This window comes from Centrocercus urophasianus, unplaced genomic scaffold, assembly GCF_019232065.1.
Source record: "Centrocercus urophasianus isolate 14NV4802_14NV808 unplaced genomic scaffold, USGS_Curo_1.0 seq_14, whole genome shotgun sequence".
NCBI lineage: Eukaryota > Metazoa > Chordata > Aves > Galliformes > Phasianidae > Centrocercus > Centrocercus urophasianus.
Genome location: NW_024884586.1, coordinates 18254788 through 18273204, shown reverse-complemented (window position 1 = coordinate 18273204; position 18417 = coordinate 18254788). Strand labels below are relative to the sequence as shown.

Below are 18417 nucleotides of genomic sequence, written 5' to 3'. Positions count from 1 at the left end.
ACCTTCACTACCACACAAATTGTTTCAATGTCCTCTAGCACCTCAGCCTGTGAAGTATTTTTCATCCTTACATCAGCCAGGAGCTCCATCTAACGCAAATTTGGCAGAACCATGCTGCACGCAGACCTTGTCCAAACCCTCTGTGCTCACTGAGACCTCTGTGCTGGTGTCACAGCTGCAGAGCCACACAGCAGCCCCATGGTTTACACCATGCCATTGCTGATCAGCAAGGATTTCACCACAGGAGCTGCTCAAGAAAAGCAGTTTTAGTCCAGCTGTTGAGTAAGGAGTTAATGGAAAAGGGAAACCTCTAAAAATGGTATACTGCTTATGTTTGTGTTGCATCTTTTTTTAGCTGCTATTTCATTGCCTGGCTTTAGCCCACAAGACACGTCAAGCTGTGATGCTTGCAAGGGGCACCCCTCTGTGTTGGACAGGGGAACTACATGGGGCCAGCAGGAACAAGCCCAGCAGTGCAGCACTCTCAGTCCTGCCGCTCACCAGAGGGAAGTCAAAACTCACCTAGGGATGTTACTGTCAAGCTTTTCTATGTTCTCCTCCTCAGAGCTGGTCCCATCAGGGTGACGCAGCCGAGGAGCCCTAAATGCACTCAAATACCACAGCCCCAAGCCCTGGTCATCAGGGAACTTTCTTGCTAAGTTCTTTCAATTGCAAACCCAATGGGATAAACATTACATTTACATTCCTTTCCATTCCAAAATATAACCCTATCCCTTAAAATAAAGATCATGGGATGAAGCCCTGAAGGGTTTCATCAGAAGCTGCCAAAAACATGCTACCTGACTACAACAACACATTTTTATTCATTTTCTCCTCTGAGATTTGTGTGTTATCTCCCATTTAACAGATCATGAAATTGAGGTGACAGCACCTTGTAGCAGGCATTGTATCTACTTCCTCTAAGACATATCTCCTCTGACACTTCACCTGGGGACACATCTTCAGACTTGTTTCCATAAAGACAGCCATGCTGTACAGTGTCTGCAAAGCAAAGATAGCAAAGATTAATCTGAATTTAGGACTGGGGAGGGAGCATGAAGGGAGCACAGAGACTTAATCTTCAGCAATTTGTGTGTGTGTGCAATGACCCGAACCAAGCAGCAATGCTTGCATCACCAGGAATTCCTCTGCTTCAGAGTACACGTGTGTTGCTGGCTTGGGTACAGAGTTCATGTCACCACAACGTGCCATCACTGTTTCCCCCCACCCCCCTCTCCATGTAACAAACTTCCAGAGCCACTTTCTAGTTCAGCTTGATTGGTTTATTTTAGTTTTACACTTTGTCCCTCACATACAGTTATTTCATAGTCCTGTACTGTTAGTTTTCTACAAAAATATCAATTTTTCAAAAGCAGAAAAGAGGGAAAGATATATTTTAATATATAAAAGGAAAAAAGCTAAATCTGACATCTCATTATATTCTTAAAAACATTCCAGTCTATTTACAGGTGTGTAAAAAACAAAATCTCCAGGTCTCTTGGTCTAGTGAGAATGTGCGCCTTGCAGGGGTTTCCTTCTCCTGACTCTAAAACCTTTTCATTTCATGTCACATTCTTGCATTATTGCCTCAAAAGACAGCATACATCATTTTTAAAAGATATATTCCAAATAAATGGGAGTATGAGGGGAAAAAAAAAAGGGGGGGGGTGGGGAGGGACTGAGGGGGAGCAGCATTTAAATTCATAGCAAATTATTAAGCTGCAGTCAAGAGATGGTGAAACAAGGAGAAGCAAGAACAGAGAGCATTTCAAACATGCTTTGTTGCCCAGCACTGTACCAATCACTGCCTTTTGCAGCTAAAGTTGGGGTGTGTTCTTACCTAAAGTACTACATGCAGGAACCAGCATTTTTTCCAAGCACCTTCTGTTACCTTGATAGTGAACAAAACATCTACTACAGCAGAACACTGATTTCAGATAACCTTTGCATGGCTTTAATGCTGCCGCTTCCTCTGTCTTACAGAAAGAAGCACGCAACGCACAAACCTTTTTAAAAGCACTTAAGCAACACAATTCTGTAGTTATACATCAGCCAGGTGGGACCATGAAGGGGCAGGGGGCAGAAAGAAGTCAGTGACTGGCGATTTGAGAGGCTGTTCACCGCCGTTCTGGTTGCTGTTTCATGCATGGGAGGGGGGCATAAAAGCACTTGGCAAAGTAAACTGCCATAGGTTATTAAAAACAACAACTTCAGCCTATTAGAAATGCTCAGAACCAGATTCCCAGGTAAATAATTTTATGTCTGATGTAATGCTACTGAACTGATAAAAGTTACTCCACACTTCCACTGACTTAAAACAAGGTTTAAAATCCTTAACATTAAGCAAAATACATGTATTCACACATTAATTCCCTTTTCTAAGGCATTCCAGTGAGAACTGTAAGACTCTGCATGACTCTCAGGCTGGCATATATTCTCTCTTCCAAAGAATTAATATAACACTAGTATCAAACATTTAAATGAGACAGCAATGAGCAATGAGATACATGTAACTGCTTTAAAACACATCGCTTAGAGAGGCAAGGTGAAGACACCTTATTCATATAGGCTCTGAAATAACTTGCTTGCACACCTAGCTATAAGGGCTCCTCTCCTTCACAGCATAATAGATAAATCATAAAAAAGACCAGCAAACACCCAAGATATACCATCCCCTAGGGGGCCCAAGCAGACATAGATCCAGAAGCTGCAGCTTACCCCATACGGCTGCACAGCATGTAGAGCAAACACTGCTCTCCAACTGCGGAAGAACACCACTCAGCACTGCACAACCTCAGTGCGGGAAGATGAGATTCCTCCTGTAGTGCCTCACCAAAGACTGGGAATATGGGAGGGAGGGGAAAATCCCAGCTGCTGCTGCCAGAACAGTAAGGCAGGGGATTATGTTCCTAAATGTAAAGCAAAATGCACCCTCTATTTTCCAACTTCTGTATCGTTCTCACGGCCATGCTTTCTGCCTTCTAGGAGCAGTTCAGAAGCCCCTCAAGCGCACCGTAACTCCTGTTTACAAACTTGATAGGAAAAGACTGTGTATGCACTCATTAACAAATCATCTCTCCTAGGCTGAAAATTTCATTTTTCAAGAAAACTATGAAAACAAAAATCGTGTACAAAAATATAAATATCTTTACAGTCTGCAGGCCCTTCACCTCCTACAGAGGGACAGCAAAGAGCACCTACAGGTTATTGAGTAAGCAGTGGCAGAGAAGAATAAAAATACATCTTGTGATTCAATACTGCCCTATTTCCCTGGTAATGAGCATTTTTGTTGGCTTTTTTTTTTTCCTATACACATCTTGTGCAAACGCAGTGAGAAACCTCTGAGTACCTTTCCTGAATTCATGAAGAAATGTAAGGTTGAAAAGCTATACATATTTTCATATATACATTCAAATATACACCTCACTCATTTATTTTAGGCTCCAACAGCCCTGACAGTTCTGTACCAGTTCTGTTCCAGATACAGTTCTGTATTTCATGAAGACAGACTTCCTATTAACACATCTAGCAACCAAATGCATCTTGAAGAATGGCAGGAGGAATGAAGAGAACTAGGAAAATGCTCCAGCTACTTCAGCATTGTATTTAGAGATGGAGCAAAGAGGTACCCAAATTCTTCTCTACTCTCTGAACTCTTCCCTTACAAATGCCCGAACCATCAAAGAGAGAGTTATTTGGATGGGGGCATGAGGTGAAAGTGGTGGGTTTTCAATTTTTTGTATTTTTATTTTTTTAAGAGTTTACATACTGTTCTAGTTCTCATTACAGTGGGAAATATCCTTCCCATGTACTAAGAGTTCTGTGCATAAGCTACTACAAAGAGTCTCTGACAGAGCACTAGCACCAAGGAACAGAAACACTTCACTTCAGCCCTCCACACAATCTGCAGTTTCCCTTCTGCTGTTCTAGGTAACAAATCTGACAGTAATTGCAATCTCATTTCTGCACATGCATTGTATTCTGCAAAACACTGGGTACAATAAATGTGAACAATTCCATTTCTGCATAGATAGTTTGCCTGGTACAAAACCAAATACACCTGATTTTTAACTCAACAACAAACAGCTGCCTGTCTACTGGGGAAAAAAAATCTCTGTCAACAGCCTAAGTTTCTCAGTCCTTTTATCAACTATTTCCTTGAAGATCCTATTTTGGAAGGATACCACGTGCCCAGCAATGGTTTACAGATCATCTTCCATATTTTGTGAAGGGGAATGAGAACTCCCAGAATACAACAGTGAGGTAAAAATACGTCAACATGCTTTAGCTTCATAGCACTCATTTCTCAGTTTGGGGCCTGCCCTCACATGAACAGTGCTGATGCCATACAGAAAACAAAGTGTTGCAGACAAGGGAGGTTGCCAGACACAGCCATTGGTTCGCACTGCTCCAGATCTCCATTCCACTCTCTGATAAAATATACGCACACTTATTTGCCAACTGAATTTGAAGGTAGGGTCCCAGAATTACTAAATTTTGTACCCACAGGAGCTAATGCAGGCATTGTTTTGTTATCCTGTCCTTCTTGAGCGGTTACAGATGAAGTTTTTATCCCAGCGGGTGCCAGTTTTGCAACTATAGGTGCCAGCAAGGGCATCACTTTAGCACTCTGCCCTTCTGAATCCACTGGCAGACTTGCTACTTTTAAGCCAAGCGGTGCCAACTTGGGCATGGGCCTCCACAGAGTGTCAGCATTACTAGCTTCTGGGTTAGTTTTCATCTGCAAAATCGGTGGAGTCACACCAGTGGCCTCTGCCAAGTTTGCTACAGTTTTGCCATTCCCGCCACTGGTTACGGACAGGTTGGGAAGCGCATCCTTCATTTCAGCACCGATTACTATTTTCAGAACATCTGCTTCAGATGAAGGCTCCCCAGAATTCTTGTCCCCCTCAGTAAGGTCATCATCTTCCAGGTGCAACAAGAGAGGGCTTAAAGAGCCACCGCCCTCTGGAACCTCAGAAAGGTCTTTAAAAGCGCCTCCCAGATGGCCGAACTGGAAGGAAGAACCATCTGCAGTGGTGAGATCACCGGCTGTTCCGCGGCGAGCCTCTGCGTCTCCATGGGAGAAATCTGAGCCTAGAGCGCTGGGCAGCTCTGACATACCTGAAGCGTCATCATTCAGTTGCTGATTGAGAAAAGCAATCTCATTGAGCAGAGAAGTGAGGGTCTCATCAGTGTCATCACTCTCCTCAATGCTGCTCAGTAACTCACCTGCATCCAGTTCTGCTTCCTCCATTGCAGAAGCTACTTTCCTCAGTTCCATTTCTATCCTCGAATCTTTGATCTGCAGCTTGCGAAATGGCAGCTCTTTCGTTTTCAATCTTTCCCCTCCGTGATCACCATCCTTCTTCCTGGCTTGGCTTCCCACAAGCTCACCAATGCAGAGCTTTTTGCCAAAAGACTCTGGAGGTTCCTTTGCACACGATACATTCTGGAGCTGTGGAAAACCATCTTTGTTTTCAAAGAAACCTTTCACAGAACCTGTGCTACTTCTTCCCTCTCCGTCACTGTCTCCAGGACACGGTTTGTTTTTCTCTTCTAAAAGGATGCTGTCGCTCTTCCTACTTTCAAGAGGCGACACCAAACATTTCTCAGAAGCCTGAGTACTCGCAGCTGTCGTGTTAGAATTTTTGCTTCTGTTCGGGTTTAGACTCAGGCCTTCTTCAGCAGCCAGGGATGTTACATTAACAATCTTTGGCATCATGAATGAATCTTCACTTTCTGCAAAACCAAACAAAGCACAATCCATCCTGATCCACACTAACGGCAAGATAATTCCTATTTATATTTCATTTGCTTACTTTCTCGAATAAGCTGCAATTCACAATTTAAAAAACTTGCACAGTTTTGGTTAAGCAAAGAGCCAAAATCTTAATAGTGTAGCTTTCAACTTGTAAAAAACAAAAAAAAAACAAAAAAAAACAAAAAACACTTGCCCAGTCCCTTCCTTCAGAAGGCTGGCACAGATGGAAGCAACTGTAACACTTACAGCTCTTCCAGGGATGCATGAGGAAAACAAAATCTTTGCCCTCAGAAAGATTTACAACAGCCCCACAATCACTTTTTACTCAACTTCCCTAGTGGAATGCATTATGCCATGGACATGTTCTAGGCCTCAACTCTTTTTAGTTTGCTGAGGGTAAGAAGAATTATTTAGATGAGAAAGAGAAAGAGAGAGAGAAAGAGAAAGAGAAAAACTTGGGTTTAAAAAAAAAAAAAAAAACAAAAATAAAGCTCTTGTATTTAGTCCTTTAAGGACCTTCTGATCTGTTAACAAGACTTAATACTGATTTCCCCTGAAAACCCAGACAACGGCATCTACTGTTACTTCCTAATAAGAAAAATAGTTCAGCCTCATTTTTGCAAGGGTAACCTTCCCTACATACATGCAGAAAGATCCACAAAAAACAAAGAGCCTACCTGAATGGGACTCTGGGGCTGGAACTACTGCTGAGGGTACTGGGTTTCCAGCAACAGTTGATAGTGTAATGGGAATAGCAGAGTTAGTAAGGATTCCTTTTACTTGGACAGGAACTGCTGATCCAGGCAGCTGAATCATCACAGAAGCAATACCTTACCCAAAAAAAGGGGAATGGGAATTCAGTGGAAACAAGATCCTTTCAGATACTCAGTCAAGCCTGGAAAATAAAATCCTTACACTTCCATGCAAGACTTTACACGGTAGTACCATCTGAAAGTGGTAAAAGGTATAAATATAGATAGGTTAGGTGACGAAAGAGATCTCAGGTTTTTCCTTCTGCCTTTACTTTCTTGAGACTTCCTATCTCCCCAATTTGGAAACAGTAAAAATTTAACAAATTTTACTTACCTGTTGACATACTGACTGATTGTGATAATTACATAAAATTTATTTTATCAAAGTCAGGTTCCACCTCACTAAGTTGTAAAGAATCAAAAGTAAAAGGAAAAATTGAATGTTACCATGCAAACAGACACGCACATCTCTGAATGCATGGCATATCTGTTAGCGTGCTCTCACATGACCGTACCTGGCTGCGCTGTCACGGTATTGCTGACAGTTCGAGGCTTTAACTCAGCCTGCAAGAGCGTGGAGGGCACAGCTGCTACCTGCCCGGGTACCAGTGGGCTCTTCAGCGTGAGCACCTGCCCCTGGGGAGTCATCACTAGGCTTGCAGCTGTTAGGGTCAGAGAGGATGAGGTGTTCTCTGTAAAAAAGAAACATGTAGATCAACTATTTTGGCACAGCACCTGTAATGGCAAACCTGGATACCCTGCAATCCAGCATCAAGCACAGGCATGCAAGAAGTGCCAGCTTGAAGGTTCATGAGCCTGAGATTAGAAAGCCGCTTCAGAAGTGACACAGGCTCCAGGAACCCCCTCAACGCAGCGAGAAACAAACCCATACTTCCTCTTCATGCAGTCTAATAGCCTTAGCCCCCTAGAGTGACATTCTGAACAAACATCACTTCAGTCTTGATGAAATTAAAAGGTGACTTCATTCAGTGACAAGTGCGTTGTTTTTAACCCACCTGTGGCATGGCTTCCTTTTCTGGCAAGTATCAATGGCTTGCCTCTTCTATTTGTCATAGGCACTTTGCTCAGATCTCTGGGTAGAGCAGAAGATGCTTCTTGATGTGTGCTAGCAGGTGAGGTTACAACAGATTCTGCTGGTTGGACATTTTTCTTCTTTTTTTGTGCTTCTACGGCTTTTTGTTTGGCATACATATATTCTAGCTTCTTTAGGACAACCTCTTCTGTCTTCCCTATAGAAACATCATTGGAAAGTTAATCTATCTTTCCAAAGACTCTTCCCAAACCTAAACATGTGAGGATGGAACTTCAAATTTATCACTCTGACGTGATTTAACTACTTTACAGTAGATAACCTCACCAAGTAAATAGCAGACTCAAACAAGAAAGTAATAAATACGTATTCAGTACAAGTTATTTTTTTTCTTTCAGAAACATCCATGCATTTTAGAACTTCTCTGCAACTTTGATAAGAAGAAATCAGCTTCAATGTGCAGTAGCTTCTGTTCAACAAGTATCATTGGAAGACATCCACATCTCTGGAGAAATACCTCACATCTTTCCTAATAAGCATGATTATCAGCGTTATTTGTATGTTGTGTGAGTTTTCTTGGACTGATACATGCTGTTAAATAACATCTAAAAGAAAACTCGCACACAGCTCAGCATTGTTTAATGTTACAATTTTCACATCAAAACAAGATTTTTAGAAATCATGTTTTCTGTAGATGCTCACAGTTTGTTGGTCCAAGGTGAAATAACTACACTGATCTCCTTACAATTTAGAGTTTAAGTTCTAACATGGACAAATCCTTGTGGGCCCATTCCAGCTCAGGATATTCTGTGATTCCACGGGTCTCAAATGTCCTCACTGAGCAGCAGCTCAGAATACAGTGCAGTTCTGTTTTACAACAGGCTACCTCCTCCATCTAGGCAGTACAAGTGCTAGTTTTGGTACTGATGTTACCAAGAACATAACTGTGCATACTTACAAAGCACTGAGCAGAAAAGCTGTTTTGGGAAGCAATCAGCAACAGAATTAATTTTTTTCCCTACTAAAACATACCCAGTAAACAGGAACTAAGACCTATGTCTTGCAGCACAGAGATCTTTCTACATTTCCTTTAGGGACTATGGAAAATAAAAGCATTTCTTATCAGTGTGAGTGTATCACACAGAGGCTTGGCAAGCCTGGCATCAAGGGCCTATCTGAATTTTATGTGAACATTAATGACTTACCCAGATCCTCCCAAGATTACTCTACTCTGTACCACAATTGAAAGTGTTTTCTTTCTTTCATTATTCCATGTGGTTTCTATCTAAAAAACATCCTCACCTGAAAGTATGGAAACTTTTCGAATCAAAGTATCCTGTTTGCGCGCCAATAAGTTCTTCTGTCCAGTAAGCTTATCTGCCTGATCTGTCAATCCCTGGATTTCATCAAAGGCCTAGAAAAACATCAGGAAAATGATTTATAAGTGAAGAACAGATAAAATTACAAAATATTTTTCCTCCCAATAAAGCTTTATGAAATTTACTTAGACACTCTGATTGTCGTGAGAAAGCAGGACTCAGAATCAGGATGTGAAGTGTATCAGATAAAGCTAGCTTTCCCTAAATGCAAGCTGAAAAGTGATAAACATACTGGTCACTCCTCCTCTCAAATGCTTCTATTTTAAAGAAAAAAGTCTTTTATCTCACCATGTCAGGGTACAACTGACAAACATAATTATGGACCTACAACTTAAGTTTTGTTTCCTGACATTTATGTGATGGGGCAGTGCAAGTAAGCAGGTGACACAAAGTTGAGAGGAGTGGCAGACACACCAGAGGGTTCTGCTGTTATCCAGAATGAAATTAACAGGCTGGAGAAATAGGCCAACAAGAACTTCATGAGATTCACTGAGAAGTGCACCTGTAGTGGAACAGCTCCAGGCACCAGTAGATACTGGGAGTCACCCAACTAAAAAGGAGCTTTGTAGAAGCTGGAAGAACCTGGAGGTCCAAACAAACACCAAGTTGGACGTAAGTCAGCAATATGCCTTTGCTACAAAGTAGACTAACAACACACTGTGCTATATTAAGCCAATTATTTTCAACAGTGCAGGGGGTGGTAATTCCCTCTTCTCAGCACTGGTGGTTTTCGGTCTTCTCAGCACTGGTGAGGCTATACCTAGAGTAGTGTCCAGTTCTGGGCTCCCTCGTACAAGAGAGGCACGGGTGTATTGAAACGAGCCACAAGATGATGAAGGCATCTCTCCGATGAGAGAAGTCTGAGACTCTACAGTCTAGAGAAAGCTTGGCAAGGGATCTTATGAACATATATAAATACTTGAAGGGAGGGCAGAAAGAAGATGGGGGTGACTGTAGACAAGCCTGTGTCTGAGGGTGTGGAGTCTCCCTCCTTTGAGCTCTTCAAAAGATGCCTGGACACAGGTTTGAACAACCGCCATGTGGCCCTGCCTCAGCAAGGGCTGGACCAGATGGCCTCCAGAGCTCCCTTCCAAACTCAACTACTCCGTGACACTTTGTTCAGGTTAAAGCTCCCTCACCTAGGCTTCAAAATACTCACCTGCTTGAGAATGTAGCATTTGGACACCTTGGAAAGACTGTGCAACCCCAGAGCTCTCTTCAGTTTTTCAAAGAGATCTCTCATTTCATTACGTCGCCGGCGTTCATTTGCTGTGTGTGTCTGGCGGTAATGAGCAAAAGCTTCTTCCTCAGACTTCTGCCTTCTGCTCCAGATTGGAGGATTCTGCTGGAAAAGTAACCATATGGACCAGTTAAATGAAAAAAAGGAAATGTAACAGCAAACTATTCAAAGGCATGCTTGATTTGCAATGTTTCACCAGACACCTGAAGACATCACATCGTGCTATTTGTTTATTATGTCTTCATGAAAGCTCAGTGTCAGAAGCATGAAATGCCGACCAACCAAAAATGACCAACATAATCATATCAGTCCTAAAAGAAACAATCATGAGCAGCCCTTTCTATCTGTGAGCTTTCTATTTTTGCAGTACAAGGCTACACAGGTAAGCCACAGCATTACAGCAAAATCACACATTTGACCCCAGTGTTTCTTCCCCATTTGTCAAAACTCATATAATAAATGAAAATATCCCATCATTTTTTTTCCCTGACATTAAACTAGTTTTGTTTGTATTTTGTTTGATGGGTAAATATAAATAGGAGCAAATAGACAAAAGACACTGTTGCTATTCATCACCCCAGACATCTACCAATTAACAGACAATGTTAAGGTCAGACTCTGATTTTGATTAATTTTGTTTGTGTTCAGAAAGCTTCACAGATAACGACCACCCTTACAGGTTTGAAGATTTGGTTTTTTCAGCATTATTCCTACAGTTTTTTTAATTATTATATTTATTTCATGATGAAATAATACTTTAGAAGTCTTAATGTACTTTGACATCATTTTTGGGTCTACTACAAATCCCAGTGAATCAGGAGAAAGACTCCTCGGATTCAGCAATAATATTTCTGAGTCCTCTGGCCTCTGAAGGCTGACTCTTTTGCCCTCACAGGCAGAATGAGCACAAGTAAGGCTGTAATTGCATCTGCTCTTCTGTTGGGCGCAGAATTCCTTTAAAGGAAGGGCCTCTTGTCAGTTTCAAGGGCAGAGTGAATAATAACTGAGGAGGCAATGTGCCCTGTAACCCATCCTCATCTCAGGCAAAAACGAATGCACCAGTCTGCTCTAATATGCAAAACATTCACCAAATTCACAATACACCTCAAACCCCACCCTCCCAACAGGTAGCTTTAAACCTGACTTCAGGTGCACTGCTGACACAGTGCAGTTATCACAGACAATTAGTGAAACGTGCCTTAAAGTGACCCTAATATATAGCATAAGTTCAGAAGGACTGCAACGAGTTTAGGTTTGAAAGGCTTCTGCACTGTCTTTAACTTGCCTAAGGACATATTATTTAAACTGTTTTCAGAAATCCTTTGCCCTATGCGGCAGTCTGTATAATCCTACATATTATTGTCTTGTATATTTTATGGGTGCTGTAGACATTGTTTACACCAAAATCACAGAACCTAAGAGAACATAATAGCAAGTAAGAGGCAGATATTTCTCCTGTACAAGAAATGGAGTGAGAAATCACCGATGGCAGTTGCGCTCCTTTTTTCTTTAATGAGATTTTACTGCCTCCCCCTTCCCCAACATGTATTTGGTTTCTTGCATTTAATCATAAATAACACAGGAGGTAGACAAATTGCATTGGAGTTGAGCTCGAGATGAAAATTTATCTTTAAAATGGAGATGTGATACCAAAAGGAAAGAGGAGAGCATATACCTTCGTAGGACTTTCTGTTAATTTTTCATCCGAAGAATTACGAGCATGGTATCTGGAAGAAAGGTAGAAAGTTTTTCCCAACACTACTCATCTCATGCACTCTATCCTCCTTAAGTATATTGAAACAGCCTAGAATTGCTCATTTTTATCCCCTGAAATTAACTTTTCCTTTTAACTACATGAAAGCAGAACACTGTTGAGCTTTCTCAAGGAAGTCAACTATCTTCAATGCCATCGTTCTGGAAAAAAAAAAAAATCAGCTGTTCCAAAAGCTGTGAAATTAGTCCACAGTTCAACAGTAAATTAAGCCAGTGTCTGTTAACTTCAGGAAGTATTTCTATTTGATTTTAGATAGTATTTTGGCTGTTGTCTTCTTTTTGTAAACACAGATTAACACAGATGATACCAAACCCCCAACCAAGAACAACCAATCAAAATCCTCACCTTCATTTCTATCCTAACGTATAAAAACAGCTTCCTCATATTATTTCTCAGGCATTGAAGAAAACAAAGAACAACACACATGAAATAATTATTTGTACAAAACATACGATCTAGTTTTCCCACTGAAGGATCTTGACAGCTGATAGAGCATAGCTCTGTTGCTCTCTAAGAATAAAAACTGAGCTGTATCTCTGCAGGGAAAAAAGACGAATCATCTGGGAGGCACAGATTAATTCCCATCAGATTGTTTCTTAAATTTTTATAAAGTTCTTCAAAGTTTTCCCTTACTTTGATACAGCTGAGGAATAGCCATGACCATCTTCACATACTTTATTTAAAGTTAACAGTGTTTTTACTTTGCTTTGTCATTATAAATGCAAATGTAGCAGCAGCAGCAGCAACAAATAAAAACAGAATAAAAAAAGAGCCAAGCTATCCAACCGTGGCAGACTACATACGAATAAGAAAAGGCTTTCTTCATCGGGGGGCAGTGGTCCCAAAGCCAAAGCTTTCATTTACAGGATCATGGATGAAATCCATGACTGCTCCTGCCTAGAAATCTACCAGCAAGAATAAACAAAACAAAAGCTTGCAAAATCATATTTAAAAGCAAGGTGACCACGCTTATAATATTCAGTAGAATATTCAGCAGAAAGGGTACTGATAAATATTACACATTACAAGATATATGTCCTCATGAACAAATCAATTACAGAGAAATTTAAAAAACAAAACAAAACAAAAGCAAAGATACCTCAAATCTACTCCTAGTTCTGACAGCCCCATCCTCACAGACACCAAGATGCACCAACGCTTAGGAAAACCTGGCAAGCCTTGCTTTATCTTACCATTACGTGAAATCTCTTGTTTAATAGGCTTACTCAGTGTCAGCTCAGCAATAAAATACAGAACTGTAGTGCTCTCCACGGATGCTTACTTCTCTTTGGAAGGTTGGATATTAGCAGCTGTGGCCTTCAGACGGGCAATGTTAATCTTCTCTGAAAGCTCCTCCACGGTCTCAATGTCCACCTGCTCGTCATCCTCACTGTATTCACACGCATCCTGGAACAGTTTTTGTTTTGTTTTTTAAAAATGAGTATCTACTTAGCAATAGAGCTCAGGCCAAAACAAGTTGCACTTCAGTCTCAAAACATTGTAACATTAAGAACCTTTAGAGAACAGCACTCTTCAACTACACCGCCCAATCAACAGTGCTAAGCAGGCGGTAAAGCAACTGTCACCTGAGGAATGCCTCACACAGCAACTTCACAAAGTTTATTTCAGCAAAATCCACCTCTGTCATTTGTGCGTTTAATGTTAGTTTGATAAAGAGCTTTCAGAGGACAGATTTCCTGCCCACATTTCAAATTAGGCCAAACTACCTTTACAACCATCTACTGTAGACTTGCTGATTAACACTGATTTGAGTTGAAATAGTATGGTAATGGTGCTTTCACACCTAAGAGCAACAGGCAGAACATCGTGAAACTGGGCTTCTTTGAGTCATATAGAAAACTTCTTAGGTGATAAAGATTGCCGTTTTTGCTCTTTCTAAAAAACTGCCTTATAATTATTTTAAATATTCAGAACTTCCTCAGAAGTACTATTTCTCCACACTCTACTGACTCAAAAAACTTGATAATTACCTGTGAAGACAGAGCAAGAGTGCCATTGCAGAGCTATAACTGTTAAACACTAACCCTGCAGCTATTTTCAGCACCAAGTTATCCTCCCCACAAACAAAATGAGCCTTATTCAAGCAACTTTTTTTTTATTACAATTTTAGTTATTTAATTATTATAAAGCGTGGGTTTTGTTACAGAATGCAGATCTTTCTCTTTCTACAGTAAGAAAATGCCATTAAATCTCCAAATCTCTGTTCTACTCGTCCCAGTTCCCTGAAGAACTCCATCTCAATCTCCTTCTACCACTCTCTCCTGTCTTTCCTTCCTTCTTTCTTTTTGGGAGTTGTAATCTCCTCCTTCACTGAAGCGAATACTTACCTGAAACTATGTAAATAGTTAATCACAAAAACCACTAGAGAACAGAATATGAAAAAGGCAATATGCAGTACCAGAAGGCCTCTAAAAAATGCCAGTTTTATAGATTATCTGCAGCTCATTAGTGATAGAGCACAGTTACACTGCTGTTCTGGGAAACTCTTATTAGAAAGGAGAAAGCATTGCATTTTCTCAGGTAGACATGGATTAGACTATAGTGATGTAATAAAAATAATAATAAAAAATAAGAGTGGCCTAAATTATCCCACAAGCATAACTAATGTATTGTTGATGATGAATACTTACTATTATCACTCATGAAATTTATACCTGTGAAGTTCTTAGCTATGTTAATTGAAACATTCCCGATTTACAGCCAGGAGCAACTTTTTGCTGCTGATTTCCTTTTTGACAGAGGACTATGATCTCTGACAGCTTTCAGTGTGACACAGTAAAGAGTGCAGTGAATTGCCCTGTTAGTTCCCAGCACCCCATTAGAGTGACCACTACATGCTGCCACAGAAAATCATCTGGTTTTTTTCCAAAGTCTTGTACAATAACATCCTCCATGGCTGTGTGATAGTGGCTACAGAAAACACCAACTGTTGTAAAAAATTATCTGCCCTCCTTTACTAATGCCTATGTTGGTAATGTAGCCTTCAGTAAAGTATATAGTGTGTATGTGCAGAGAGAGAGAGAGAGAAAGTGTAAATGTGTTTATAATGTGTGTGTATATATATGTGTGTATACCACATCTACACAAACACACACATTACTGCCTACAGAATCTTCTAGTTTTCAAGTAGAATGAAACCACATAAAGTCCTCTATGTAAAAAAAAAAAAAAAAAAAAGACTCCTAACTACTCACGTGTGCACAAGCTGACTTCTTCCTGAACAGTGAACTATCAAGAAATTACTAATGAAATAAAGGAAGGTGAATCTCAGATTACCAGCTCCAGCTGATCCAGACCCAAGCAGAAAAGCATTCTCTCTTCAGCAAGCTGCTATGCACACTCCCTAGTAGTCAGTCCATAAAAGTCCAGTCAGTTTAAAAAAAAAGAAAAAAAGTCATTTTTAAAAGTCCAGCTTTTAAAACTAATGTATTGTTATAATTTTTTGCAAAAGGGATAGAAAAGAGCAAGGAGAGTGAACTCATGTGAGCAGCCACTATCCTTGGAGAACTGCTGCACTCGTTCTCTCAAAAGTGACAGTTCCAGCATAAAGAGGAATTAAACCAAATTCTCATCTGACTTTAGAAGTATGGTACTGGCATAGGCAGAAGCGTAACGAACTGCTGTCACTCTCTGTGCCTAAAAGCCCACAGAATCCTTATTGCTTGCACCTTGTAAATGTTCCCCCACAAAGCGAGACTTGTTAGTGCTGGAGAGCAGAGCACTGAGAAAAAACACCATCTTTACTAATGAAGCAGTATGTATCCCTTGGAACTTGTGGGGCTGGTCATGAGCTCTGCTACCACCGCTCCCCAAGATAGACAGCGCAAGAATGAAGTCAAGAGATACCATATGGCTGGGACCTGGAGAGGCCCAACCACATACTGCCTGCAGTTGAGATCCAGAACATGGAGGCTACTGAAAATGAGACCCAGATGAGACCTTCGTTCACTTCTCCCTATATATTTTAATAGCTCACACATACTGCCTGTGATCAGGGTGCAGCTTTGCCGCATGCCTGGAAAGTGGGTCTGTATGCCTCCAGAAACTTCAAGTCCTACCATAAAAAATCTAACTTGACAAATATCACTTATCCATACAGACAGCAACTTTTCAACAGCTTCTCACATTTTATCCACTTGTTACAACCTTTGTCAATATTCAGCTTCAGTGAATGTTTTTTCATTTTGATTTAAATCAAGTTGCTCGGTTCTTAAGAAGACAGATGCATCCAAATTGCCTTTCAGTCAAGCCAGAACTGCGTTTCCATTTGCCCGACTGAAAAGCAAAGAACGATCCATTTGAACAAGGTCACAAAACTGAAGAATATAAACTTGAGTCTGAAATTAAGGTCTACTAACAGGGAAGAGAGGAGGGAAGGGTAAGCAAAACAAAACAAAACAAATTAGAAGTTGGAAGATACTAAAATTACACCATTTTCCTAGAAGTGGACCTTCTGTGGAGCTTCAACAGGAAACACGAACACATAGCTGCTTCCACAGCCTTTTTTTTTTTTTTTTCCTCTCTAAATTCTCTATGAGCACTTCTAATTCTTTTTTGCTCCCCTTGGTCATTCATAAAACTTCCCTTGTTGTTGGAAACCCACAGATATCTTCTCTAGCGTTCCAATTTTATCCTGTGATTCTACACGCAAGAGATGCATAGAGTTTCTCTTAAGAGGGTGAAGCTGTGCAGGGAAGGGGGTTTCTGTAGGGTCACTCTAAAGATGCTAAGATTCAGAGTGAGAAAAAAAGACACCCATGAAATTAACTTCTATTAGAACCGTTATCATGGTAAAGCTGTTGAGTGCTGACAAGTTGCCTTGGGTTAACCAAAGGGTTGGGAGAAATGATCCAGCTAGAGTTGTTTTCATGGTGAAACTTCTTACATATTATTAAACTAGAAAAATAATATTCAAAACCTGAGGCATAGTGTATTTTTCAAAGAAGACAGAGTAACTCTCCACTGACCACTAAGAACATCATATCTCTAAATTTACAAGTCCTGCCTGTAAACATACATAGAACAATCATCATTTTTTTCTTCTTACTTTTAACAACAAAGGCAAGAACGCTTCAGGATGAAAAGTCTTTCCTCTCTAATTCTTTTTCCTGACTTCCCAGTACTAGGAAATACATCACCATTACATATAACTAAGAAGTTCACTTCTTAAGTTCTGCCACGAGATCAGCTATATCCAACACATGTAGTAATAATCCTCCATTGGCCAAATTCTCTGTGTAGCCTAGCATGAATTATTTCTGCTCTGGTTTCAACTTCTAAAGAGCTTGTGGAAGCCTCACCTTTCTAATGTTAGCTCTCCTGAAGTCCCACAGTTCAGAGAACCACAGAATTTCTGGGTTAGAAGGGACCTTAAAGCTCATCCAGTTTCAACTCCTTACCATTGCACTGGGTAGCAAAACTTCCTGCTAGACCAGGTTGCCCCAAGCACCACCCTATCTGGTTCTGAATATTTTTTCCCTAGTTGTGTCATCCACAGTTTTTCTATGCAACCTGTTTGTCACTCTCATAGTAAGAAACTCCTTCCTCTTATCAACCCTAAATCCAGCCTCTTCTAGTTTAAAACTGTAACTCCAGTCTTGATCTTTGTGTTAAGTTTTTCTGCATTGGTGCACAACAGGTCCAGCAACATATCTCCTCTGGGCCTTCTATCTGTACTGGGAAGTTATCCTCAATGCATTCCAGCAGCTATAAAGTTTCTAAAGGCCTCTGACCTTAAAAAAAAGGGGGACACAAAAGGAACAATCCTGCACTAAAAGTCTGAAGTTGCTAAAGAAACATCAGCACTTTTCCCCTCTCAGCACTTCAATGCTGGTTTCTAAGGACATTCTTCTTCATGTCTGCTCTTCTTCTGCATCTGTCAGCCTACTTCCCTCTGAACACCAAATTGCTTAATGGCAGTTGGTCTTGTGTGACAGTGATAAGATGGAAGGTAGATAACAGATGTCCTTAGAAACTACCCAAGGAAATCCTTCATTTCTGGATCTGCCTTGTACTCTACAGTGTCTGCAGTTCTCACATGTGACACGCCTGTATCAAAAGCTCTGGACACCTCAGAATTTGCTAAACCTCGGATCATCCAAAAGCATATCACTTGAGCTTATTAAACTTACAGTGCTACCATCATTTATAATGGTTTGTCACAGTTTTAAGAACCACTGAGTTACTACAACATTCTGAAGAAAATACCTTGCCAGGCAATGAGAGGCTACTTTTACACTAGCAAATTAAACAAGACTATAGGACTCTATTATCCATAGCATTAAACTATCAGAACAACTCCTGATAAGTCTTAGCTTAAACAAACAACCACTCATGAACAATTCACACATGATTTGTGACATAGGTCAGGCCAAGCAGCCGTTTAATGTAATGCCTTGGAGAGCAGGCATTTAACATTATGTCTCAGAGACTGCAC

General features: G+C 40.6%; 1 protein-coding gene across 12 annotated transcripts in view; it reads right to left on the bottom strand.

Moving 5' to 3' along the window:
* Nucleotides 1-1261: 1261 nt before the first annotated feature.
* Nucleotides 1262-18417, bottom strand: part of MGA (MAX dimerization protein MGA) — a 59457-nt gene continuing 42301 nt past the window's right edge. For 4 of the 12 annotated variants that reach the window (XM_042813461.1, XM_042813471.1, XM_042813463.1 and 1 more), the window contains 8 exons: nucleotides 13243-13373; nucleotides 11862-11913; nucleotides 10106-10291; nucleotides 8870-8981; nucleotides 7533-7766; nucleotides 7032-7208; nucleotides 6442-6594; nucleotides 1262-5742 (listed from right to left, as the gene is read on the bottom strand). In XM_042813461.1, the coding sequence (XP_042669395.1) occupies nucleotides 4451-5742; nucleotides 6442-6594; nucleotides 7032-7208; nucleotides 7533-7766; nucleotides 8870-8981; nucleotides 10106-10291; nucleotides 11862-11913; nucleotides 13243-13373 (2337 nt within the window). In that variant the 3' untranslated portion in view covers nucleotides 1262-4450. The other 8 variants (XM_042813470.1, XM_042813464.1, XM_042813465.1 and 5 more) reach the window with 8 other exon arrangements.